Genomic DNA, 23,264 nt, shown 5'->3' on the forward strand with positions numbered 1-23,264 from the left:
AAATACCGAGTAAAACAAAAGAAAAGAACATGATTTTAGTTGGGTTATTATTTATTCCGAAAGCTTAACCTGGCAAGCTTCAGCCAACTTGAACCATTTGGCTCTAATACATATTGTTATTATTTTTGTTCATGTTAATTTGAGCCAATCTGGCCCACTGTATACTCTAACTTGGACCATAAGAAGAAATATAATTCAGGGCTGGTATGAGGTAATCGTGATCCCTTGAACACCACCAAACTGAAACTATACAAGGATTTGGATCTCAATGAAGGCCTTATGCATTTCAATGACAGATATTAGAAGCATTTTCCAATGGTAAGCTGGTTTCAACTTGAATGACTAATAGGCTAGCAACTAAGCAAATAATTCAATTGGAACCACAATGAAATGAGATATCATGTTAATAGCAAAGACCATCCATATTAGTCTCAAATTAAGAAGCCAGAGGACTCATCCTTGCATTCCATAGGGAAGACCATATAGGCGTCTTTCCAGGCCGGAAATATAAAAATATCAGTTTATATAATGTTAAATTGATAGATGATAATTAAACAACTAAAAGTTTAAATGACTGATTGGATGTATATAAGAAAAGTAAAGCTACCATAAATGCCATTCAAGTTGAGCTAAAGCAAAGAAGATAACGATAGGATTGATAATTCATTTTCACCGAATCATTTCCAACAATGTAACATGCTAGGAACGGGTACATCAATGCTTATATCTGCTCCAATCAGTCTCGATTAATATAAACATCTCTATGCAACCAAATAGTCAATTACAGGAAGTAAGATGCATCTAAGATAAGTTTATTCACATAACCCTATAATTTCTCCAAATGAAACATTAAGAAAGAGTGCTGAGTTTAGTAAAACCAAATTAGGATGAGAAGGTCTGCACTTGGGTGTCAAGCTGCACTATGGGCTCATGAGCATAAGTGGCGACTCGCCTTGTTGGTGTACCAGCAGTCCCGGCAGCTTGTTAATGATATGATGACTGTTAAAAGAAAAAGAGAATAAAGGTCGAGATTTGTATTGTCACAAATTGGAATAATCAATCCAAGAACATTGCAGAAAACAGAGCTACTATCCATTGCTGTCAGAGTCTGAATTGCAATATCTTAATTTGTTGGGGCCTGCTGAAACAAGTGGGTTAGACCCCATGAGCACAAACAAAGATAATCATTTGCCATAATAATCATGTCAACACAGTGAGTGTTCAAATTCTAATTAACATCGAAATAAAAGTAGATTTAATGGAAGTGTAGTAGATATACCTTCTACCATTGGATGCAGATTAATGACATCATACACCCTTCTTATAGGACCAGAGATGGTGAGCATGTTGTACCTGAGAAACAGCTTATTATTAAACTTCTATCTCAAAGCAATATTTCATGGATGCTTTTACAGTTTACATATTTGATGACACACTAGAAATAGTTAAAAAAATAAAAATTCCATCTCACAGGACAATACAATTTGTTTTCTGTCATAAACCATAATTTAGAAATTGACACACTAATGTATTGCCTACATCAGATTGATTTCAACACATCCAAAAGTATTTGATTACCTTGCACAAACATGAGAAACTCTATAGAAGTCTGGACTCAGGATCTCCTTAATATATAAAACATCTAGTGTTACACATTATCAATGGAAAAGATACAAAGAAGTGTTAGTGAGTGAGAAACAATTTTCTAAATCATTAAGGGAGTGTTATTTTGTCAGTGGAGCTGGACAGGTTTTCTTTGGAAAAAAAAAAATGAAGAAGATTTCATCGTAAAGAATCACAAAATTTATTAGGCTGAGAAAAAAAGATGAAATGTTACAAATATTAACCAGTAGTTCACAGGAAATTTGACTTATTGAGATTCTCTATGAGACGAACAGATACTCACTCCTATGCCATGCACTTGAATTTGGCACTGATAAGATTGAAGATTAAATAATGTTCAAAATCTATGCCACATCTAAATAGAAAAAAAATCAAAAACTGTATCACGAACAGCAGAGGAAAACGAAAAGTGTAGACCACAGCACCTGTTTTCAGACGGAACACCCTTGGTTATTCCATCTGAAAGAACACATTCCAGTTGACATTGCACATATGTCCTGGGAGCTAGTCTCGACTCTGGGCCATATTAATCAAAGTATCCTATGTCTGTCATACATGGAAAGCTGTTGCCAAGTTGATGCTAATGTTATGTTCTACATCTGCCCCATGTCGTGGAGACTTTGGATGGATGATATATGTCCACTCTCGATAAGTAATCTAACATCCGATGAAGTAGATTCATCCGCGAACAACTTGCCTACTGCTTTCTTCATCAATATAGAGTTCTTAGAATTATAATGAAAGCTATCCCTCTGAAGGACTCCCTTCAAAAGCTCAAGAGCCTTAACCGAATTCCCTTTCATAATTAACGAATTAATCAGCAACAAGTATACAAAAGTATCAAGCTCAAATTCCTTCTGTTTCATCTTGTCGAAGTAGACCAGAGCAACATCTGCCCTACCACACTTGCAAAGGCCATGTATAAGAGCAGTGTAAGTTATCTGATTTGGAGCACATCCCTTTTCTCTCATTTCATTGTACACCATAAGTGCATCATCTGATCTTCCTGCATCACATAAGCCATCTATTATGCTTGTGTAAGTAACTACTGTGGGTGGCCTGTCTGAATCAACCATTTTCTTAAAGCAAGCAAGTGCATTGTCAATGTTCTTCGCCTTGCACCAACCATCAACTAGAAGGTTGTATGTGACAGGAGAAGGAACAAGTTCCTTCTTTAACATCTCTTCAAATATCTCCAGAGCCTCAGGCAATCTACCAGTTTTGCAAAATCCATTAATAAGAATATTATGTGCAACCACATCAGGAAGATACCAACGTGATGATATATCACGGAAGAGTTTTAGTGCTTTGTCAACATCTCCTGATTTGCACAATCCATCAATAGCTGCAGAATAAGCAACCATATCAGGAAGAAACCCTAGTGCAACCATATCATCCAAAAATGCTGCTGCTTCTGCTACTTTTCCATTTCCACAAAGTTGCTGCACCATCAATGTACAATGTTTTATCCATGGTAAATGCCCGTGTTTTCGCATCTCCTTAAGTAAATCAAGTGCGGCTGATAAATCCCCTCTTCTACAAGTACAATAAAAAATTGAGTTATATGTAAATCCTGTGGGCATAAACCCATACTCCTCCATTTTTCTCAAAAGTTCATAGCTTTCCTCCAATCTATCCACATTACACAGCTCATGTATAAGATTATTATACATCAAAAGTTTACCCTTGTAACCGACTCCTATCATATTGTTTAAAAGAACTAAGGCTGCATCCAGCTTCTTTGCTTCACATAAACCACAGACCACGATGTTAAAAGAATCAGCATTTGGGCAAACAGGTTTCTTCATTCTGAAGAATTCCTCCACATCAGTTTCATTTTCACATCTGCCATGATCATCGATATCCAACTTTAGGACTTGCAAACCTTTAGATTTCATCATTTCACAGAGTAGCTTATAAGCTCTGTATACCTCACCATGTTCAATGAGCCCATCAAGAACAACATTATAAAGAGAGATTAAACTACCCAAATTTAACCCTACACCTTCATCCAATAACTGACTTGCACTGAAAAAGTCCCTTTCTCTACAAAATGCCATGATCATCTTTTTGAGTAATAGAACATCTGGTGAGATGCCAATCTTCTTCATCTCCATATACATGTCATGAGCCATGCCAAACTCTTTCCCCTCAAAAAGCCCCTCAATTATCACACTGTACAGTGCAAGATCCCCACTATAACCCAGGCGCTTCATCTTATCAAACATCTCGAGCGCCTTATCCAGTCTCCCTTGTCTCACAAGTCCATGAACCAATACGCTGAAGGTCTTCTCGGTCGGCATCATCCGCAGGCCTTCCATATGATCAACCAATTCACATACTTGGTTGACCTTTCCCCACTTGCAAAATGTAACAATGAGGACTGTGAGAACGTGTTCATCAACCCAGCCTTCCGACTTTATCCTCTCAAATATGTCCCAGACATCTGCCAGCTTCCCCACGTTGCAGTACGACTGCAACATCGAGGTAAGTGTATGCTTGTCAGGCTCCAAACCCCGGCTGTTCACCATCTCTTTAAACCTCGATTCCGCTGCTTCCACCAAACCAGCTTTAGCCAACACCTCAAGCAAGCAATTGTAAGTGTAAGAGTTAGGGATGCAGTGAAGATCGACAGCACGGTCGAAAACAAGAATGGCGTCCTCGACCAAACCCTGATCACCAAGGCACCGAATTAGAAACCCCAAAGCGCCAGGGGTCATCGGGCACCGCTCTTTAAGCACCTCCGCCGCCAGGCCTTTTAGCTGAGCCGCTCGACGGGCACGGGAGAAGACGTAGGCCATGGCGTTGTAGGTGTAGCAGGTGTGGCGGAACCCGTGCTGCCACGACGCCCACCGGAAAAACTCGTGCGCGGTCCTCCAACTCCTGAGGCCCTTGATGACGGCCTCTGCGGTCGCCGGGACGAGGCTGCGGCCGAGACGTTGGAGCTCCTCGGCGTCCCGGAGTTTGGGTGGCTTGGAGAATAGATCGAGCAGCTGGTGGGCGAGCAGATTGGTGGAGAGGGAGGGATCGATCGGGGAATCCTTGGTATGCAGACCGTAACTAGGGTTAGGATCGAAGAAAAGATCAAATTTGTAGGATATGGGGGCGGAGAACAAGCAGGTCATTCTGATCGATCTCACAGTCATCATATGGATAGGGAAGAAGAAACTGACACGAACTCAACTTAGAAGTTCAACGAGATGTGTTCGACGAAATGGTTGCTGAGACGACGGAAGAGCTCTTTACGACGAACGATAGCGAGAAACGCCAATCGAAGAGAGCGGGGGCGCAGCAGGAAGAAAGAGGAGTAGGCACGGATGGGTGCAAGGTGAAGCTTTTCAATTAGCGAGCCAATACGTTTGAAATAACGGCCGTTTTAATGATTTCGGTCATTATAACGGAAAAAGATACCGGATGTTATAATTAGTTATTCTTAATTCCAAGCTAATGTTGTACATATGTCGTCTTTCCTCAATGTTTTTAGTTAGCAGTTGAAATAATTGATGTTATCTACATAGGTCGTACATAGAGAATGGATGAGAAAAGGGAAATGATTTGATTTATGATAGAAGTGCAAAGTTCACTTAATTTCTTGGAGATTTTCTACGCATCATTACATATAGAGGTTTTTCTTCCATTTATATCATTGATACTATAATTATTTTAGATTCCTAATGTGTTCTTTTACTAATACCACTATTAAGGTGTAGCTTCATGTTCTTTTAATAATACTACTAATAATGTGTAGCTTCGATAATCAAGAAAAAATTAAAGATATGCAAAGTAATAATAATGATACAAGAAAAAATAAATAAATGATTAGAAACTATAATAAATATTATTAATTTAATTAAGAATAAAATTCTTGTATAAGACAGTAATAGATCAATGTAATATACATTGGGATTTATGACTTTGCTCTTTTTATCTTTTTGTCAATTCATTAGTCTAACAATGGTTATTAGAGATCTGAATCAGAGTCTCACGTGTAAGAAATTCATCATTTTTTGAAGAAAAAAAATTATTATAGTAAAATGGTTACTATTAATTCCTTAGAGAAACAGGACTAAATATACTGATCCTCTTTAGGCGCTCCTTTTCAAGTAAATTATGAAGGTGAGATATGGTACATTTAACATTACTTTTCTTTCTAATTCATATTTAGAAAGATGATGATTTGGGCAGCATACAACCAAAATAGACCTATAATTTAGTATGTGAGACTACAAGAGTAAACTAATCAACAAAGTATCTTTGGCAAATCTTAATCAACAAACTATATGATTCATTCTACCAAACGCAAACTGTTTGGCAAATCTTAACCTGTTAGGTTTTAAATAACAGGGGCAACTAGATCAGAGATCTGCTTGTTCCAGTGGACTGTGGAAGTGTACCAGAGTTATCCACGATTGCAGAGGATAATAGACAAAAGAATTGCATAGATAATTTGATCTCTATAAACCAAGAATACGAGCAATCAGAGGCTCTGACCAAGAAATGTTTAAGCCTCTAAAGTTCTCTTAAATTGAGTTCGCATATACTAAGACAATCTGGATCTGAGTTTTGCAGGATACAATAACCAAAGGACAATCTTACGTACTTGCCAGCACCGGTCATGGCTCCTCGAGGATGCATACTTCTTGTTTCTTGAGCTCAAGGAGCAGTACAAGTGCTGCTGAATCTTGTGCACTTTTCTTGTCTGTTCTTTGCTCGCCAGTAAGTGTAAGAACTTTGGAATTTGGGATGTGCAGTAATATTTTTGTTGTGAAGAGGTTGAAGTTTGGTGTTTTCACTCCATTTAGTGTTATCGGAGTTCTGCAAAAGATAAAAATAAAGTGAGTCAAGTGTTAAGTCTTCGATAGATTTAGTGAATCTGGAACATTTGGTTGTTATCAGAGCCACCCCTTTTGTTCAGATATGAGAGTTCCATAAATCATAAACAACTATTTAGTATAAATAAGTTTGTCATTCACTAGAATAACCTGAAGTTTTCTTCTCGTGATTCAAATTCTGGCATTGGCCACTGTAGTATTCTGCAGAGCTTGAAAAGAGCAGTCCTGGGGCCCCCTTTGTCCATCCTCATTGGAAGAGTAATTGGATGCACTGCAGGGCAAACAAGTTGGAAAAAGAAATAGATTTTATGAAATAGTAGGCTGATTTGAGGCTAAACACTTGATTAATGACTATATGTGTTGCAATTCTCTCAAAATTCACAAAACATTTGGCCACAGGAACATCCATTTACCTGTGAAACATGCAAACGTTACTATAGTCATAAATGGACCACAATCTCTTAGCCATGTTAGAAGAAGATTATATAGCAGGCAAAAGACTTGCATGTAGTTGGATGAAAACTATCATAAGATAGTTTCAAATGTTACAAATGCAATTCTGGATACCATTCAATACAACAGATGGAATAACACAGAGAAGGAAATTTGTCATAAGAAATTTATCAACAATACAATCCCCAGATTTTCATTTGTTCTTTCAGTTTGATATGTACACACGTTGCAAAGCTGGTTAAAGTTATTGAAACTACACGCTTTGAAATCACTAAGGAAATTTTATAAACAAGTGTAAAGGTCCATTTGAAACAATATAAGGGATTAAGTGACAGTTTGTGACCCTTATTCTTAGCTAAAACTCAAATAGAAAGATGTATATTTAATAGGGAAAACAACTGTTGGTGATATCTGTTGACCAACTTGTCTGACTTAACTTTTTGAGTTTTCAGTCCCATAAGCAAAAAAGCAGGTTTTAAAGTATTCCATCATGAAAAATGTATATGAGTATAATGAGAACCTGTATTTTCCTCTTTGGGGTATGATAGATAAGTTCTACACACATTGGCTGCTTGTAAGGCCAGTTTAAATTGGATGGTAAACAGTGATATTCAGTCTTACATCCAGATTCCATATTTTAAACAGTATTAGAAAAGGACTGCAGCTCTTAAGATAAGCATGTCGACGTTAATTATTTAGGGCCTACTGTTTATATATAAATGGACTAGTCACATTACATATTTTTAATTTTTACATTTTCCTAAAACATTTTTTTTGTTTTTGCATTTTGATCTATTATTTGGGGGAATCATATAGACTCATGTGAATCTCCAGATTCAATTATTCTGATAGTCAACTCAACGGGTGTATCTCATTACTAGCAGGAGAAAAGATGCAGCACGTAAATATTAAGCAGCACTGGCAGAAACTCAATATACTTCACTATTTCTAAAGTTTCCTATCATTTACCACATAATTAATTTGTATTTAGGAGGCTTCATAGGCAACTTGCAAAATTTTCTACTCCTGATGCTTGACTTCTAAGAGGTACCTTTTCACAAGATCTTATCACTTTGTGCAAAACCAGAGTTCCAAGCAACAGAGGCCACACATGCATCCCTACGCAGGAGAAACCTAGACAATACTGAGAAAACCTATGTCCAACAACAACAAAGCATGATATATATATATATATATATATATATATATATATATATATATATAGAGAGAGAGAGAGAGAGAGAGAGAGAGAGAGAGAAGCAAAAGATGTTAACATGTGTAACAAACTGCACTAACTTGTCAAGAAAATGGAATAAGGGAAAGATAGTTCGTTACTGGAAGGTCCTACATGTTGAGAATTTATGCACATTAACATAAGATGCACACTAAAGGAAATAGAAAGGAACCTTATTTATTCCAAAATCAAAATTTTAGGCAAATGAACCACACTTACCTGCATTATTTAGCTTTGCCTGTGTCAACTTGGAATTATTTTCTAGATAACCATTATCCTACAAAAGAGAACAATATCGAGACTGTACCAACTGAAAAAATAATCATACATCATCCAGTTAGGTCAGATTAAGTAATTTCACTTACTTTTGAAGTTGTATTCCTTACATATGTAGTTGAAAGAAAAGAGTTGTCACTGAAGATATATCTGTCTTGCTTCCTTTTGGAAATACTTTGGCCATGTGAAATACCTCTTGTCTGCCATTATAGAGTTCATCTTAAGACACCATGTAGAGATATAAAGAACAAAGAAACACTGTCCACATTCCCAACACATAAAAGCTACATGGAACAATACTAATAAACAAAGCAAACTGAACATAGAACAAATTGTCCAGAGGACCTCTGTGAGCAAATAGCAAAATTTCCAAAAGAACAAACAAATCTAATACTGTGAATGTCTAAATTCTTTCAATATGGATAAATTATTGAAGTATAAGACTAACAAAGAAATCAAACTTTCAAAGCAAAATTTTTCAAAAGAACAAACAAATCAAATACTGTGAATATCTAACTTCTTTCAATATATATGGAGTTAGGGGATAAACTATTGAAGTATAAGACTAATAAATAAATAAAACGATCTGACCTTTAGTTGTTTCAACAAGCATAAAGCTGCTTGTGCTTTTGCAGTCTTCATGTTCTTGTCTCTTCCACATCCTACCAACAAATCATCCTTAAGCTGAACTGTTAATTCAGAAAGAACCTCTTCCCCATTCTTCATGCTTTTTGTGTGTATAAAATACCCAAAATAACTACACAGTTCACTTAATTCACGTATAGGAGGCAATTCAAGATTATCGGGAGTGACAATAGGAGAAAACAGTGATTTAAATATATCCCAAACCGCATCAAGGTTGAGATAAGTATCAATTAGTATTGCCCCTGCTATACTTTCTACAATATCTCCAAGAACCTGAACCAAGAAAACACCAGCATATGCATAAATTATCATCAAGTTTGAACCTAAAAAAAAATCTTTAGCAGACCTAAGTGCCACAGGACTTAACTCTGGAGCTTACAATGAGATTCATATGTTGATAAGCAGATAAAATGACAGGGATAAGCATAAAAGTATACAGGAGAATAATTAGTGCACAAGCATTAAGAACCTTTGGAGCCTTGGGCAGAAAAACTGGTAACAGCATATCATTGAAACAATGATAACTCGAAATTCTAGTAACATAGTCTTTTATCTGCTCTGAGAGTATTCCAGAACTGTGCCGAAGATAATTATCAAAGTTATTCCTTACAGCAACTTGCACAAAATTTTCATTATTAACTGATGCTGAACGCAAATCAGTTAATACTCCAGGGTCAATATTTTTATGACTCAGGAAGTGATGCCATGTAATAAGCAAGTCCAATACAGAATCACCTAGAAATTCCAGTCTCTGAAAGGAAAAATAAGAATTTATATTTGCTACAATCAATATTCTACTAAATTAGAATGAGATAGTGCCTCTAGCCCCTAGGAAGAGGTGTCAAAACAAAAAAAAGAAGCCATAAATCCACTAGAAATTAAAAGGAAGAAATGAAAAGCAAGTTCCACTCGATAACCTGGTAACAGTAGTCAAGTCCTAACTCCTGCAGTGATGGATGTGTGATGGCTTCTAGTAGTAATCCCTTGACTGTAAACATATAGTTGAGTTTTGACTCCAAGAATTCAATCTCACTAACTTTAGAAAGATGATACCAATGGAATGCACTCTTCTTGGCTTCCTCAACTAACACCTTGTCCATTTTGATGTCGACTCCCAACCACCTCATTGCTTGAAGTGCAGCAGGTAAACCACCACCAGCATAGTATGCTCCAACTAGAGCTTCAACACAATCTGCAATTGTCTTAGAGCACATCCACCGGTGACCTTTATCACAAGGTTTTCCAACCACAACAGAGATCTCCTCGGTCATGTATTTTCCTTCAAGAGGCACATTGCAGGTGTCTATGCCGCAAATACAAGGGAAAGGGCGGATCGAAATCTGTCCAGGAGCAAGCCAACGTCGAGGATCAAATGCACTATCTCGTATATAACCCTGCATAGTTGTTAAAAAGCTGCACATTAAGAATTATTGTAACAAAAGCAATATAAAAATTATAAAGCGGAAAATCGTATATCAAATATTAAATTAACATGTCTCTATAAATAAAATTCAGAACATCATTGGTCCAACATTATGTGCTAGCAAGTACCGTACTTAGAAAGTATCAACATGTGCCATGTTGAGTCATGCTGGTTGCTAAAACATGTTGAGGCAAATTTCTTGGATGTGTCAATTGGCACAGAGCAAGAGACTATCACAACTGGGTACCTGTTGTGTTAAAGAAGTATTGGTGCACTCCAATAACATGTGACAACAATTCTTGTACCAAAATTTTTCCCACAGAACAACTAATGAGTAGCATAAGATAACATTGTAACTAAATGGTGGCCACAAATTGCCATAGGCATTTTGTGAATACAGGTCTAATATTTATTTTCTAGAAAGAGGGAGGTATGGTAGAAGCATTCCTTGGTGATAACTAGGACTGCATAAGCTACATAAAAAGTTTAAATGCATGACAAATCACCAGTCAAATTATTATACCAACCAGAATATCAATAACAACAATATGACACCACTAAGTACTATAAGAAAATAGAAGTATAAAAAAAGTGTGGTATTTAATTCCATCAAACTTTGAGTTTCATTAATTGGGTAGCAATTTAAATTTTGGCTTATCTTCTATAATTTAACTTAGATAGGCTTTCTTGGCATCATACATTATTGGCACTATTCTTGTTGTGACATACATTCTACGATAGGAGAAAGTTTTCTCAGCTTGTCCATCTAGGTTTCTTTAAGTTAACAATCTCTTTTTTTTACGAACCCAAAAATTGTTTTCTTTGGTACACAGAAGATTTTTGAATTTGTTCCTCCAGGTTTTCTCAATTTTGGACGTACAACCTACTGACCCAAAATTGAATTATAAGTTTACATATATTAGTCCAGTTTCAATGTCTGGACCAGGTCTCTTACATACTGAGCTGCACATCTCGTTGTAAATCAGTGCTGGTGTTTAAATGAGAAAAATATTGAAGTATCTGTCATATAACCAGATGTTTACATATGGATGACGGGAATAGGATAATATTTCTTGTCAACTATGATTGTTGATGGCTGCCAAATTTGAGCGCTGGCATAAGACAAAAGTTGGATTGAAGGACAGTATTGGAAGAGTTGTAATGCCTATTTACCAAATAGTCTATTTCAAACTAAGATAAATCCAAAAAAGGTAAAACTCATTATTTTTTTGGTTCTTTGTGAATGGCAAGTCTAAGCAACTGAAATCATGAAAGATCATATACCTGTATGGAACGACCTGTTCCCAGTTTATGAAGTGTTGAGTTACAAACTGCCTGTGACCTACAATCAGATAGCTGTCCTTCATGCTTCTTTGGATATTTCAGAAACAGATGGCAACTCGCTGCATACTTGAGCACTGAGTCACCAAGTAGTTCCAAACGTTCCAAAGAGAAATTCTCACAACATCTTAGAGTTGTCATTGCTTCCAAAATCTGAATAGGACAAGGAAAAGTCTATGATACTGTATGATTGACACAAAAAAAAGATAATTACAAACACAGACCAGTGAGCTTGGTATTAGAAGGTCATTGTAACCAATTTCTTTGCGAAGCTGGCTGGCTAGCATCAATGTCTCCAGTCGATGCATTACTGAAGGTAGCAAATAAAATGACTTCAAAATATCAGTTGATAGGTCAATGTGGACCAGAAGTTCAGGGGGCAAACGAGCATGTATTTGTTCTTTCTCCATGATTGCCTTGTCACCAGTGGAAGCATCTGCGACAATCCATATCACAGAATGACATACTATAATAATTAAGAATGTTTTTTAGTACTTTTTTTCACTATTGTAGTCTTTTACTCTCCATCAGGCACTACTCCAGAATCATGGAATATGTCTCATTTGATAATTCATCTTTGGTTTGCTGAAGATGCACAGATTTTCTGACAAATAAATATTCATTCTCAGTTTCTAGTTCTTAAGGATCATTTCTTGGTTGCATAAGATTGTACAGTTGCCATAAAGATATAAATTCTCACTTAATAGCTGGTAATTAAGATTCATTACTCGAGATTTGTCAAATTAGAGTTGTGTTCAAAATGTCAGTTGATAGATCAATGTGGACCAGAAAATCGAGGCAGAACAAACATGTACTTGTTATTTCTCCATGATTACCTTTCACCAGTGGAAACATCTGCCACAATTCATATCACAAAATGACATACTATAATAATTATGGATGCATACGTTTTACTACTTTTTTCTCTAGTGAAGTTTGAACCCTCCTTTAGGCACTACCCCAGGATCTTGGAATGTCTCATTTGATTATTCATCTTTAGTTTGCTGGAGACATGCACATGTTTCTGACAAAGAACTATGCACTCTCAGTTTCTACTTCTTAAGGATTACTCCTTGGTTGCATAACATATTATAGTTGCAATAAAGATCAAAAGTCTCACCTTACAGCTGATTGTGTAGTTTTTGCATTACACGATATTTCAAATAGAGTTATGTATGTTCTATGACACTCTTTACAGAAAGCACAAGACTTAATGAAGATAAACATGATGTATTATTTCAGAAAAACTTAATGCATCATGTGCAATCTAAACTCCCAGTACTATGGATGATTTGACAGAAAATTAATAGGTACAGATTATGTTTCGTATTCACAAACCTTCAGATCTTGATTTTAAAAGAAGATTGTGAGGATTATGACTTTGTTTCAATAATAACAATGGCTGTTGCGGATAGTGAAGCACAATATTGTACCTATGTAATTGAAGACTGGTGTTATACATGTAAGAGCAAAAAGTGATAATATGACAAAATATGAGGCTGCTGACGAAAAAGTCACTTACTTCTGATGATAATAGTCAATGAATGAAACAAACTGTGAGGGCTTCATGCCACAACTATCATCAAATGGATCCTCTGGGGTGACATCATTTATCACATCAAGGACAGAATAGATCCTCCCATTATGAATTGAAAAGACTACTGAATTTTTTAGGTACTTAATATGAAGAGATTTGTTTGCCAACTGAACAATTTCTGCATTCTCACCATTTGTTTCACATGGAGATGTACAGCTAGTGGTTGAATTTCCAGAATGATACTCATCATCTGTTGAGTATATTTTCCACAAGTATTCCACTATAGCTACACATGCGTGAATCCCATTCCAATATATACTGAAACCATTATCATTTGATGAGGACTCAAGAGGTAAAAGCAGGTACATGTTCATAGAGCTCCATGATATCATATGTCCTTCCCTAAATAAGAATTCTCTTTGAGAGCCTGATGATCTTGATCCAGTAAACATCCTACCAAATATCCCATTGAAAAAGAATTCTTGAAATAGTTTTGACTTTTCAACCTGAAAGAACAATGAAGTACATTAAGGGCATCTGAGACAGTTAAACAACCAAATTCTTAATATGCACCTAAGTTCCAAGATTAGTTTTCTCCAGAGGACCTGTTCTGCACTTAAGTGGACCTTCCCGCAGGGAGAAACATATGAGGTGATGACCTTGTTAGGGATCAAGGCTAGCACTATTTCTGCACTTGCAACATCATCATCAAGTGATGAGCCTACTAACAGAACAAAATCTGAGTAATTTTCACCTTCCTGGTCACAAACAAAATGCACCTTATATGCATTCAATGTCACATTATCCGGCTTGTGAGCCCAAGATCCACATAAAGCATGGACACTTGTCATTCCATGAAGCTCCTTTCTTTTGGTTGTCCCTTCAATCACCCAAAGAAATGACTTGGCAATTTAATAAATGCAATAACAAATCTAAGTTGATGTATAAGAAGCCATGCACATGATTATGCTCATTCATGGAAGCAGAAAATGACTGCAAAAATATCACAAATTTTCTGGTTCCATATGACTTGATGTAAAAATGGCTTCCCTTGTGATGTCTTTCTAGCATGTAATAAATTATTTACACAATGACCACATATAGCATTTATATTTCGCTACATACATAAATTAGTATAAGAAAAGAAATTTGAAACTATAATAAGATTGCCGCATTTAGAATGAAAAATGAGTTGATGATTCAAATTATTTAATGCTTGCACGAATTAATAATTAAGTAAATCAAGTAAAATACTGAAAGGTCTTCTATATGTTGAAACACATAATAATGCCATTCTGATGGACAAACTGACATTTATATTTCCATGACGAGAAGCACTTTGCCAATGGAACATATTCATTTTGGATATTTTCAAGCAAGAATCATAACTTTGCATGACTCCTCAAATGCCAGTTGGCAAAAGTCTCCACACATGAAGTTGTGACAGTCCAGTATGGCACAATGCTAACAGAAGCATGCCTGAAGAGAAACAAGCAGAAAACACACAAAGAAATAGATGAAAAATGTCCTTTCTATAAATGACTACAACCTATGGCATTCTCCAGCATTTTCTTGCTGGAAATGTCTGGTATCACAATATATACAAATTAAGCGCCCATAATGACAGAAAATGTGTCTCAAACACCCTTGAATGGGCAGTAAAAAGACATTTCTGTCAGGCCATAATTTAATGTTGCTTCATTGGCTTGGAGCAACCGGACACCATGTCAGTAAAATTGGCTTTAAATTATCTGGAGGGTGCCTCACAAAGTACCTTAGTATGCCTTTTGTATCAGCCATCAGGTTACAGTGACTTCCTTGCTTTTCATAGACAACAAACTGATATCAGGAAAAATGCTTTTAAGAACCAAACCTCTAAGAAGTGCACCATTGATGAATGAATTGACCGGGCAAATACACTCATCTAAAGAAAATAACAAGAAGAACAAGATCTATTAAGTAGAAGTGGATACCAAAATATTTGAGGTAGTGACCCTCCCCAGACCCTAAACCCTATGTGGGAGCCTTGTGCACTGGGAATGCACTTTTTAAAAGAAATAGATTGAAATTAGCAAGATTTACTGTGCAACATTTAGACCTAGAACTGGGTAAGCATTGGACGTAAAGAATATTGTGCCTGATATTTTAGTCAGTTGGACTAGAATGTTATTTCCATCAAATATTTTCTTTCTTGGTCAAAGTACTTAAAATTCTCTCTTATTAACTCCATAATTACTTATAAGAACTTAACCTAATCCATTATGCGATCATCAAATGTCAATGATCATTATCTATTCATTCTATTTTGTTGGCTTATTAATCTAAAGAAAGGTGTCTCGTAGTTGAGTACAACACTTGCTCTATGTGGAAGCAGAATGATATGCCTCACAAAAAAAAAATCAAAGAAGTGTGAATACATTTAGCCAACCAACAAAGAATAATTCTTGTACTAGCATAGTGATGCATATCTGGTGATGATATGTATAATGTGCTAAATATCACGTACGGTAACATTTTTTATCACTGTATTAACCAAATATCATGCAGATATGTGCTAATAAGAGTAATTCCTAAACAGACAATAAAAGAATTCTTACCTGCTCCAGAGAAAGTGCTCCCCTGAGGGTCTTCATGAAAAGGAAGTAGATGATTACTGAGTGCTCCTAATTGATGCAGTTTCTTACAGGCTTTTAGAGACACAAGCTGCTTTGCTGAGTTAGAGCTGCAGCTCATAGGACCTATTATTTTTTGAAATGCCGCATTGGGCGGTAAAGTCAACGAACACTCGTATGAACCATCTTTCTCATATAACTCAAAGAATGGCTTTGGAATGAAATACCTAAAGACCATTTTACATATAAGGAAAAAAATCATAACTTAGCCATTTTTTATATGCAGAATTGATAATCGTCTCAGCAAAAACTTACCTGTCTTTTGGAAGCTTTTCACAGAATTTGTAAATAAGATTAATGCTGGACTCTGCAGTTACTGTTGCTCCTGTTGTCTTGACACAATAAACATCTATTTCTTCACCATGACCATTAGAGAGAAATGTCTTATTGTCTCTAGAAGAAGGTTTTCCCAAGTAATTTTCACTTCCGATAATATCAAAGATTTTTTCCTTCTGTACATCATTTCCCCTGTAACAAATAGAGTCCCTACTTAAGAATTATACTTCCTAATTAATAATAGTCAGACACAAGCTCCACTACAAAGATGAAAGTGAGACAACCTGTTTAGCTTGCCAATCTACTTTCTTACAAGACAGAAATGAAAAGATCAAAGCAGAAGTCCAGAGTCCTAACATGTTTATTTTGTGATGGCTTAATGCTTCATAAATCACCCAATATAAATATAAGATTCCAATCTAATGCCAAAATGAGATTATTTAAACAAGGAATGAGACAGGTAAATCAGACAGGAGCTTATGGTGATGGAATCCTGGAAAATAACAATGCAATTATGCTTAAATTCAGTTCAGCATTCATTCATGAGCCACGATCATATTCTCCATAGATTCATAGTTGCATTAGTTATAGCTTCTACCACCTAATCCTGATTGTTCTATGCAAACTATTAGTTTTTTTTATATTTGTTATTAAAAAATTCCTTGAGCAAAGTTACGAAGTAGACTAGCAGAGAAATTCCAGACAACATTAAGTGCACGTAAAACAAGGCCTATAATTTCCATAAAATGAATAAAACTAAATAAAACAAAAATAACTTACCAACTAAAGAGGTAACAGAAAATTATAGAATCATTGGTTCAAGAACAACTAGGATCAAGTGACTACAGTAAATGACACTACCTCTCAAGCATGAGAATAAAACTTGAATTAACTTGTCGTCCTCTGCCACGAGACTGGACATAACTGCAAACTGTTTTAGATAAGTCGAAATGGATCACACAGGAACAATTAGGTATATCTACTCCTTCTTCAGCTATATCAGTAGTGAGCAAGAAATTCACCTGCAATGCATTTCCAAAGTTAATGGCAATATGCAACCAAGAACATCAGTCATTCATTCAAGTTAATCTCTTCTGAGCATATCAGACCTTCCCAGCTCGAAAAGAATCAATAACGGTTCTCTGCAATTTTGGGGTTAAAGAATCTTTTGATGAACCTCCACCAGTCAAGTAAGACACTGGAAAATGTGGTGTGATATTGATCTTTCTCATAAATCTTTCAATCACTTTAGCAGTTATAACTCTTTCCATTAAAATTAGACAGTATACCTCTTCTTCTAATCTGCAAAGAAAAGTTGACATTAATTTACATAAACTGTTGTAAAAATGAAATAAAGGAGACGAAAAGACTAGCTGGAAAAGTAGCCTTTACCTAAGTGATTGAGAAATTTCAACTAGTTTGTCCAACTTTGAAGATATAAATCCATTTTTGGTTCCCATTGCATATCCGACTTCTGTTTTTATGAGTTCATTGTAATCTGAGATGGACAAGGACAAACTTGGGATACATTAAGAAATACAACTCTTCTACATAATTTTTGGGGCAAAGCAATAAAGCAGAAATATTTTATAGTTAAGATAAATAACAAATACAAGAAGGAAGCTCAAGTGGGAACTGTAAAAAGATGCTGATAATCAAAGTTAAAAGATTTGTGAAACAAATATACAGGAAGAATATATGGGTGCAAAACAATTTTATGGTTTCTCGCAACTACTGCATTATGTCTGTCTACAATGACAGATAAGTTATAATAATGCACTGATAGCTATCATATACAGAGTCAGATGAAGTAAATGGAATCATCACAAATAAATATGCTGGAATACTACTGAAAAAAATCTCATTCTTATTATAAGTAATCAATCTGGAGTGACAGAAATCATACCACATGGTAAAATTGCTTCTATTGTACATAAGGCTTCTTTAAGAAAAGATATAACCAACTGAATTGTTGATTTGGAAAACTCACAATCTCCTATATTTAGGCTGCAAATATTTTCAATACATACTTTTACTGGCTGCAAAATTAGCACATGCTTTGTTATTAATGGTTATGTTCAACAAGGCAAACACATCTTCAGTAGACAAGCCAGAATCTCATTCAAAAAGAGAAAACACAGAAGTGATAGAAAAGAGAGTTGGTGGATGAATATTTGCAAGATTAAACAATGGAACTTAAAAGAGAGTTGGTGGAGCAAGATAGCAATTGAATGATTTGTTTGGTTGTGAATTTGTTATAGTAATAATTTCTCGTGAGCATGACCATGAGAGCAAAAAACCTGATTTTACTCGCATGCATAGAAATGTGCAATGGAAAGAATTAAGATGATGACTTCAAATTACTTAAGTCAGCTGTGGGCCCGTTACATATTTTGTCAGTATTTGTTTCATTGTTTGTACACATACCCATGATGACAATATTATCTTACTCAGAAACAACAACTTCAGTTTTCTAGAAACCTCACACAAGTGCATTAAGTATGAATATTATTTTGTCAATTCATTTTAAACTTGGGAAAGAAAATTATTAAGTCTGATTAATGCCACACACAAACTCAGTCACTTCGATTAAATGAAAGAGCTTTTTGTTTAACAATTGTTCTCTAGTTACTAATCCTAAAATTGAAGCCACATATTCCAGCAGTTTACGAGTCCTCAATTGTTATTTTTTGGACATTTGAAGACTTGAAAACCATGCCCCGTGTCCAGCTAATACTAGTAGAATAAACTATCCAGAACATGCAAAAGTGAGTTTAAATATGTGCTAATTTTCTATACAGTGACACATTGACACCTTGGCGAATCATTAAAGGAATATCTAGCTCTACTAACAAGAAATTAAAATTGGTGTTTGAACTACAAAACCAAAATTGTTCATCACTTTTTTAGTGGTTACCTTTGCCGCCTACAGGAGATGCTGTCATTCCAAAAATGGTTGGCTTGCATCCAGTATCATGATAGAATTCCTGTGACAAAATAATCGAGAAAGTAACTATTGCACCAAATGAAAGAAAATGCAACAAATACAAGGAAATTTAACCAGTAAACCAGACTTTTCCGGCACCTTCATTATTCTTGCATATGGATGATTACCACGAGCACAATGGCACTCATCAAAAACAATCAATTGCACTGTGTCTAGAGTCTGAAATGCACGCCTTAAAGCATCCAATAGTATCTGGGGAGTCATCACCACAACCTGCAAAATAAAGTAGCCAAAAACTTCTTATTTAACTAAGTAGATTCATTTTTTTGATTGAAATGTGACAGATATGAAATGATGGTATTTCTTTTTATTGTGTATATAATTTTGATCATGCTATGAGATAAAAGATGAAAGATCTACATAAAACAGGTACATACATCTTAATTTTTCCCATGTCATTCCTATAATCTGTTCATATAACAGCTTTAGTTTGCCATCACCCACATGGAGTTAGAAAGAATTAATTTTGAGTAACAAGCATCCAAAATAAAGAGTCAATGTTCCTGTTATCCAAATTTATGTTGAAATCCTTCCTCATCACAGATTCTCGTCCCGATGTATGCATGTTAATAGACGATATTGATGCCCCTTAAGTGTGCATTACGAATTATATAGGTATTCAGATTGGGTAGCTTTCTAAATTATTGTATAGCTTAAGTGTTGAGCAAATATGTGAATGAAGTATCTGTCTCCTGAGACCTCTGATGCAACAAAGCAATTGTAAAAAGACTCCCAAGTTTATGATTTAAAGCGTTAGAAATGCTGGAGATACTGAAAAAGGAGAAATGAGGATTAAAGTTTTAAGCTAATAAAAAATGTTGGAAAGTCATATGAACAACACAAAAACAACCGATCAATAACTATTAGAAGAAACTTCAGAACTAGGGGCCTAAACTTTTAAGCTAATAAAAACTTTATGCAATCATTTTTAGTAAAACCAATTTCAGATCATTAATGGGTACATGTTAACATTTAGCATACTAGATCAACAAAACAAGCTTTAATAATAGCATTAGCCTACATGTCAATAAGCACCATATAATCTACATTGAAAATTTTTTTGACAGGCTTTACTACCTTTCAGTGGTAATCATCATGACAATAAGTGTCACCATCATCTTAGTAACACAAATATCTAATTTATAACAACACTAGTTATAACTTATTGATTTTGTCATGGAAATGAGCATAATTCACGATGCAAATCTGTGTACAGCTTATAGAACAGTCACACCATCTGGTTTCCTTCGCCTAGAAAAATCCAAATTCAGCATAGCTTATGTATTGTATATATGTATACGTAGGATTCCCTGGAAATAGCAAAGGATTCAGAGAATTACATCTCTAGTTTTAACATTCTTTTCCCAGCAATCAGTGCTCCACTCGCCAATCCTTTGCGCTCCACAGTATTCTACTACATCCAGCTCTGTATAGTCCTGTATAACTTCATATTGCTGTATCATGAGGCAAAAAAAACCCAATTCCACCTCTAAACAACATGGTACACTACAATCATATAGTTCGTTTCATAAAAAAGTACCTGATTCACAAGATTGACTGTTGAAGACAGAAAAATGATCGTCATCTTCTTACCGTCCACGATCAGCCGCTTCCCGAACTCCTTCATAAGCATCACGGCGATTAACGTCTTTCCTGCCCCCGTCTCCAGCACAGCGATCGTGTTCTTCCTCATCGCGGCTTCAAACACCTTAATCTCGTAACTAAGTACTCAGTAAGAGAAAAAAAAAAAGTTCAAGATTCGATCCTTTTCAAGAAAAAAGGAGAAGCAAGAATCGATCAAGCACCGTCGTGGCTGGAGATATTTGAGCGGCTGTCGAACAGGCCGCTCCAACTGCTCGATCTCCATGGCTTCGATGGAGGAGGAGCGTGGGCAAGAGACGGGGAAGTGGGGAGATGCGGGGAGGGTTCTCCGAGGGTTTTGGGGCGCCCAAGCAGTGGGAAAAGCGTGAGGGTTGATCCGTCGACACGGGCAGTGTGACGAGGCCGCCAATTTGCCCTTGGTGGAAGGCAAGTGCCGCATGAGATGGTCATTCGTCCCTGCTGTTGCCGCAGGATTTCGACACCAGCCGTTGCGCGGGATTTATGCGTACATATCAATATATATAGATAGGTATATGTATATATATTTACATACATATACCTCGATCTGCTATTTGACCAAGGAACTTGTTGACAATATACTTTTCAATACAAAATACCATATTTCTTTGCCTTTGTTGAAGTACGTTATCTAAGAAAAATATATGTTTCAATCAAACTGGACGTAATCTATCCCATCATATCTTTTACGTTATCTAAGTCAAGTTTGAATTGAATTCCAACACTGCTTTCTTTCCCGTCGCTGATAACGAGACATGCGATCGTCGTTCTCTATATATATCTCTCTCTCGGCAGTCTGTCTTAGTTATGGATCCAAAGGCGTGCGTCCTCGATACACCCAGGTGTAATCCGCCACTCCGCCGCTGCTCTCCTACCCGCCACCGCCCGTTGTGGTGTCCTCGCCTGGCACTCTCCGGAACCCTCCGCCACTCCGCCCGCCGCGCCGTGGTCTCCTCCGCCGGCGCCACTCGCGCCTACAGCGTCCCCTTGGTGATCGAGCAAACCAAGCATGGGGAGATGGCGTACGACGTCTTCTCCCGCCTCCTCAAGGAACGCATCGTGTGCGTCAACGGCGCCATCTCCGACGAGATCGCCGCGGTGGTCGTGGCGCAGCTCCTCTTCCTGGAGTCCCAGAACCCCTCCAAGACCATCAACCTCTACGTCAACTCACCCGGCGGCGCCGTCACCGCCGGCCTCGCCATCTACGACACCATGCAGTACATCAGCTCCCCGGTCTCCACCCTCTGCCTCGGCCAGGCTGCCTCCATGGGGTCCCTCCTCCTCGCCGCTGGCGCCACCGGCGAGCGCCGCGCCCTCCCCCACTCCCGCATCATGATCCACCAGCCCTCCGGCGGCGCGTCCGGCCAGGCCACCGACATCGCCATCCAGGCCAAGGAGATCCTCAAGGTCCGCGATCGCCTCAACGCCATCTACGCCCGCCACACGGGGCAGCCCATCGAGCGGATCGAGCAGTGCATGGAGCGCGACACGTTCATGTCTCCCGAAGAGGCCAAGGAGTTTGGCCTCCTCGACGAGGTCATCATGCACCGTCCTCTGGCCTGCGCTCCTCCAGCCAAGCACCAAGAACTTTTGCTCCATGGCTCCCGGTAATCTGGTTGCATGCGCATTGCATGCATGCTTGATTTAGGTTTTCTGCTTCCTAGTGTTGTGATTAGGTTTCCTTCCCAGTCTTGGATTCTTGCATTAGGTTTAGTGGTAATACTTGTGAGCATCATCAATCTTCTACTTCTGTAACAATGTGATATCAATCTTATATCATTAATAACTTTATCTTACAAATGATTCATTAAATCAAATTATGTTTGGTAAATAAAAATTAATTGACTTGGTTAATTATCATCCGCATGCATCATTCTCATAACAATCTCGCTTAGGTAGTAGTATGCCCACATCAATATATTTCTGATATACTGCATTATTAGGATAAATGCTAGTCAAACCTATTATACGGTAAAATAAAAATTATAGTAAGATATTCCCGAGTGCGTCACAACTATTGGATAAATTATTTTTGAATTAGATAAGGAATCATTTTCCATGTACATAAGAAATAAAAAAAGATGATATAGGATTCCATATATGATTTTATTGATCATTACCCAGTAATGGCACTTTTTCGAAGAGAGATCCACTCTTTTTTAATTCAAATAGTATTTTTCTTCGTTATACTAACTCAAGTATCGAAAGAATTTTTATCAGATATGTCGTTTTATTTAGTTTTATAGGTCATCCAATGGGATCCTTTCATCAAATTGGTCTCAAACTAGATTGACTCAACAACCAATGTTGACACAATGGACACAG

The 23,264-nt window shown here is 36.8% G+C and overlaps 3 protein-coding genes across 5 annotated transcripts; 1 reads left to right on the plus strand and 2 right to left on the minus strand.

Moving 5' to 3' along the window:
• Positions 1-624: 624 nt before the first annotated feature.
• Positions 625-4,965, minus strand: LOC103984601 (putative pentatricopeptide repeat-containing protein At5g08310, mitochondrial). 3 transcript variants are annotated; one of them, XM_009402130.3, is made up of 3 exons: positions 2,049-4,965; positions 1,280-1,353; positions 625-999 (listed from the first exon to the last, which is right to left on the minus strand). In XM_009402130.3, exon 1 carries the CDS (start codon positions 4,770-4,772, stop codon positions 2,217-2,219), a length of 2,556 nt encoding a protein of 851 aa, XP_009400405.2. In that variant the 5' UTR covers positions 4,773-4,965; the 3' UTR covers positions 625-999; positions 1,280-1,353; positions 2,049-2,216. The 3 variants fall into 3 exon arrangements, with proteins under 3 accessions (XP_009400405.2, XP_065038606.1, XP_065038605.1); XM_065182534.1 differs by having other exon boundaries at positions 625-1,138; XM_065182533.1 differs by having other exon boundaries at positions 625-1,141.
• A 1,077-nt stretch (positions 4,966-6,042) lies between these two features.
• LOC135585768 (endoribonuclease Dicer homolog 3b-like) lies at positions 6,043-21,392 on the minus strand. Its single transcript, XM_065182535.1, has 22 exons — positions 21,125-21,392; positions 20,860-21,040; positions 20,660-20,755; positions 19,398-19,532; positions 19,230-19,299; positions 17,705-17,810; positions 17,422-17,614; positions 17,174-17,334; positions 16,292-16,504; positions 15,962-16,203; positions 13,970-14,244; positions 13,350-13,870; positions 13,166-13,260; positions 12,052-12,263; positions 11,771-11,980; positions 9,981-10,457; positions 9,533-9,814; positions 9,010-9,336; positions 8,508-8,618; positions 8,362-8,419; positions 6,606-6,726; positions 6,043-6,438 (listed from the first exon to the last, which is right to left on the minus strand). The coding sequence occupies exons 1-22, from the start codon at positions 21,358-21,360 to the stop codon at positions 6,237-6,239; spliced, it is 4,524 nt and encodes a 1,507-aa protein (XP_065038607.1). The 5' UTR covers positions 21,361-21,392; the 3' UTR covers positions 6,043-6,236.
• A 354-nt stretch (positions 21,393-21,746) lies between these two features.
• On the plus strand, positions 21,747-22,550 carry LOC135675210 (uncharacterized). Its single transcript, XM_065185485.1, has one exon. The coding sequence runs from the start codon at positions 21,747-21,749 to the stop codon at positions 22,548-22,550; it is 804 nt and encodes a 267-aa protein (XP_065041557.1).
• Positions 22,551-23,264: the final 714 nt, after the last annotated feature.

The sequence above is a fragment of the Musa acuminata genome, chromosome BXJ1-5 (assembly GCF_036884655.1).
Source record: "Musa acuminata AAA Group cultivar baxijiao chromosome BXJ1-5, Cavendish_Baxijiao_AAA, whole genome shotgun sequence".
NCBI classification, from domain to species: domain Eukaryota; kingdom Viridiplantae; phylum Streptophyta; class Magnoliopsida; order Zingiberales; family Musaceae; genus Musa; species Musa acuminata.